Source organism: Penaeus monodon, chromosome 28, assembly GCF_015228065.2.
Source record: "Penaeus monodon isolate SGIC_2016 chromosome 28, NSTDA_Pmon_1, whole genome shotgun sequence".
NCBI classification, from domain to species: Eukaryota; Metazoa; Arthropoda; class Malacostraca; order Decapoda; family Penaeidae; genus Penaeus; species Penaeus monodon.
In genome coordinates, this window is record NC_051413.1 from 37,826,276 (window position 1) to 37,830,268 (window position 3,993).

Consider the following 3,993-nt stretch of genomic DNA (forward strand, 5'->3'; position numbering starts at 1 on the left):
AATGACAAGAAAAACAAATATACCGGTAAATGAAACTGTGTTTGGGAAAGCAAACTGTGTCTGAAAGGATGACGAGAGGACGAGGGATTGCCCCAAAGAAAAAGGGAAACGGGGCAGAGAGCCAAGAGAGACCCAAAGCAGAGAGCCGGGGCAGGAGCCAAGCAGAGAGCCAAGAGAGAGAAAGGAGACCCCAAGCTTTGAGCCAAGCGAGAGCCAAGTAGAGGCAAGCAGAGACCCAAAACCCAAAGACCCAAGTAGAGAGCCAGCAGAGAGCAAGCAGAGACGCCAAGCAGAGAGCAAGAGGACCCAAAAGTGAGAGCCAAGCAGAGACCCAAGCGAGACCCAAGTGGGGCCCAAGCAGAGAGCCAAGCAGAGAGCCAAGCAGAAGGAAAAACAGGGGCCCAAGCAAAGACCCAAGTAGAGAGAAAAGCAGAGAGCCAAGAGGGGAGCCAATCATTGAGCAAGCAGAGACCCAAGCAGAAGAAGCAGGGGCCCAATAGAGAGCCAAGCAGAGAAGCCAAGAGAGACCAAGCAGAGACCCAAGAGAGACCAAGCAAAGACCCAAGTAGAGAGCCAACATTGAGCCAAGCAGAGAGCCAAGCAGAGAGCCAAGCAGAGAGCCAAGCAGAGAGCCAAGCAGAGAGCCAAGCAGAGACCCAAAGCAGGGCCCAAAGCATTGACCCAAGCAGGGGCCCAAGCAGAGAGCCAAGCAGGACCCAAGCAAGACCCAAAAGCAGAGAGCCAAGCTTTGGCCCAAGCAGGAGCCAAGCGAGAGCCAAGCAGAGACCCAAATAGAGACCCAAGTAGAGACCCAGGGCAGGAGCAAGCATTACCCAAAAGCAGAGAGCCAAGCGATAGCAAGCAGAGACCCAAGCAGGACCCCAAGCAGAGACCCAAGCAGAGAGCAAGCAGAGACCCAAGCATTGAGCCAAGTAGGAGCCAAGAAGAGAGCCAAGCGAGAGCAAGCAGAGAGCCGGCAGAGACCCAAAAGCATTGAGCCAAGATTGACCAAGTAGAGAGCCAAGAGGGGCCCAAAGCTTTGAGCCAAGCAGAGACCCAAGCAGAACCAAGCTTGACCCAAGCAGGACCCAAGCTTTTGGCCCAAGCAGAACCCAAAAGTAGAGAGCCAAGCAGAGAGCCAAGCAGAGAGCCAAGCAGAGAGCCAAGTAGAGAGCCAAGTTTGAGCCAAAGAGAGACCCAAAGCAGGACCCAAAGCAAAGAGCCAAGCAGAGAGCCAAAAAAGAGCCAAGCATTGGCCCAAAGGACCCAAGCAGAGAGCCAAGCATTGAGCCAAGCAGAGAGCCAAGTAGAGAGCCAAGCAGAGAGCCAAGCAAAGAGCCAAGTAGAGAGCCAAGCAGAGAGCCAAGCAGAGAGCCAAGCTTTGACCCAAAGCAGAGAGCCAAGAGAGACCCCAAGCATTGACCCAAGCGGGAACCCAAAGCAAGAGAGCCAAGTAGAGAGCCAAGCAGAGAGCCAAGCAGAGAGCCAAGCAGGAGAAAACAGAGACCCAAGCAAAGACCAAGTAGAGAGCCAAGAGAGAGAAGCAGAGAGCCAAGCAGAGAGCCAAGCAAAGAGCCAAGTAGAGAGCCAAGCATTGAGCCAAGCAGAGAGCCAAGCAGAGAGCCAAGCAGAGAGCCATGTAGAGAGCCATGTAGAGAGCCGTGCAGAGAGCCAAGAATTGAGCCAAGCAGAGAGCCAAGCAGATAGCCAAGCAGAGACCCAAAACCCGGAGACCAAAGAGAGCCAAGCAGAGAGCCAAGCAGAACCCAAAGCAGGAGCCAAGCAGGACCCAACCCGAGAGCCAAGCATTGAGAAAAGTAGAGGCCAAGCGGGGAGCCAAGCAGAGAGCCAAGCAGAGAGCCAAGCAGAGAGCCAAGCATTGAGCCAGGCAGAGACCCAAGCTTTGACCCAAAGCGGGGGAACCCAAGCAGTACCCAAGCAAAACCCAAGAGAGAGCCAAGCGGAGCCAAGCAGAGAGCCAAGAGAGAGCCAAGCATTGAGCCAAGTAGAGAGCCAAGCAGAGAGCCAGAGAGAGCAAGCGAGAGCCAGGCAGAGACCCAAAAGATGACCCAAAATTTGAGCCAAGCAGAGACCCAAAGCTTTTGAGAAAGCGGAGAGCAAGCAGGACCCAAAGCTTTGAGCCAAGCAGAAGCCAAGCAGAGACCCAAGCAGAGACCCAAGCAGGAGCCAACAGAGACCCCAAGTAGAGACCCAAGTAGAGAGCCAAGCGAGAGCCAAGCAGAGAGCCAAAACAGAGAGCCAGGCAGAGAGCCAAGCAAAGAGCCAAGCATTGAGCCAAGCAAAGAGCCAAGTAGAGAGCCAAGCAGAGAGCCAAGCAGAGACCAAGTAGAGAGCCAAGTAGAGACCCCAAGCATTAACCCAAGCGAGACCCAAGCGGACCCAAGCAGAGAGCCAAGCAGAGAGAAAAGCATTGACCAAGAGAGAGAAAAGAGAGAGCCAAGCAGAGACCCATGCAGAGAGCAAGCAGGACCCCAAAGCTTGAGCCAAGCTTTGAGCCAAGGAGACCCAAGTAGGAGCAAGCAAAGAGCCAAGTAGGACCCAAAGCAGAGAGCCAAGAGGAGCCAAGCAGAGGAAAGCCAAGCAGAGAGCCAGTAGGAGCAAGCAAGACCCAAAGAAAAGAGCCAGTAGAGAGCCAAGAGGACCAAGCAGAGAGCCAAGCAGAGACCCCAAGCAGAGAGCCAAGCAGAGAGCCAAGCAGAGAGCCAAGCTTTTGAGCCAAGTATTGAGCCCCAAGCAGAGAGCCAAGCAGAGAGCCAAGCAGAGAGCCAAGCAGAGAGCCAATTTGACCCAAGCAGGACCCAAGCAGAGAGCCAAAAGAGAGCCAAGCAGAGAGCCAAGCAGAGAGCCAAGCAGAGAGCCAAGCAGAGAGCCAAGCAGAGAGCCAAGCAGAGAGCCAAGCAGAGAGCCAAGCAGAGAGCCAAGTAGAGAGCCAAGCAGAGAGCCAAGCATAGCCAAGCAGAGACAAGCAGGAGCCAAGTAGGACCCAAGCAAGAGCCAAGCAGGAGCCAAACAGAGAGCCAAGCAGAGAGCCAAGTAGAGAGCCAAGCAGAGAGCCAAGCAGATAGCCAAGCAGAGAAGAGGGGGCCAAAGAGAGCCAAGCAGAGACCCAAGCAGAGAGCCAAGCAGAGAGCCAAGCAGAGAGCCAAGCAGAGAGCCAAGCAGAGAGCCAAGTAGAGAGCCAAGCATTGAGCCAAGCAGAGAGCCAAGCAGAGAGCCAAGCAGAGAGCCAAGCAGAGAGCCAGGCAATCCCAAACCATTGTATAGTCGCCCTCAGCCTGCAGATTGGCACTACCACGGGAGAGCCAAGTTCCACAGTGTAATCAGAAGTCCCTGAGGAGCAGAAAGGGTATGATAAATACAAATCAATTCACCTTCTATGGATTTTAAAGACGCAAAGAAAAGTCGAGAAAGATTTGGTGAGAGAAAAAGGCTATGATAAAAACAAATTACTTCTACATGTATGCATTTTAAGGATGAAGAACACCAGGACGCAAAGAAAAGTCGAGAAAGATTTGAAGTAGAGACCTGGAGAGAAAGGTCGATGTGTAGTGAAGTGAAAATAGAAATGGCGACTCATTAACGAAAGGTCACTATCGCCTTTGCTGGTTTCGAAAGCACCTGCGACGCTGGACTAAAACTTTACGAAATAAAAATCTGGATTGTGCGCAAGCAAGTTTTATCTCATTTAAATTTCTTTATAACCTTTAAATTTATTACTATTATCCACAAAGAGAAAAGGGGAAAATAATAAAAAAATAATTTTAATTTTTTTTTACAGAAACCCATGTCCCAACACACTTTTAATAGGGAAACAATAATACCACATCAGTTAACAAAACAAAATTTTAAAAAAACATTTAAAAATAAAAAACAACCAAATTAAATTTTTAAATTTTTTTAATAATTATTAAAATAATTTTATAAGAATTTAAAATAATTTTTAAAAATTTTTACAAACTTTAATTTTTAAAC

The 3,993-nt window shown here is 50.3% G+C and overlaps 1 protein-coding gene across 1 annotated transcript in view; it reads left to right on the plus strand.

Moving 5' to 3' along the window:
- The window catches only part of LOC119591198 (neurofilament heavy polypeptide-like), a 3,791-nt gene extending 450 nt beyond the window's left edge, over window positions 1-3,341 (plus strand). The window contains exons 2-7 of the mRNA XM_037939910.1: window positions 259-565; window positions 690-932; window positions 1,017-2,034; window positions 2,112-2,358; window positions 2,522-2,997; window positions 3,095-3,341. Coding sequence (XP_037795838.1) covers window positions 259-565; window positions 690-932; window positions 1,017-2,034; window positions 2,112-2,358; window positions 2,522-2,997; window positions 3,095-3,341 — 2,538 coding nt within the window. The remainder of the gene's footprint in view (window positions 1-258; window positions 566-689; window positions 933-1,016; window positions 2,035-2,111; window positions 2,359-2,521; window positions 2,998-3,094) is intronic.
- Window positions 3,342-3,993: the final 652 nt, after the last annotated feature.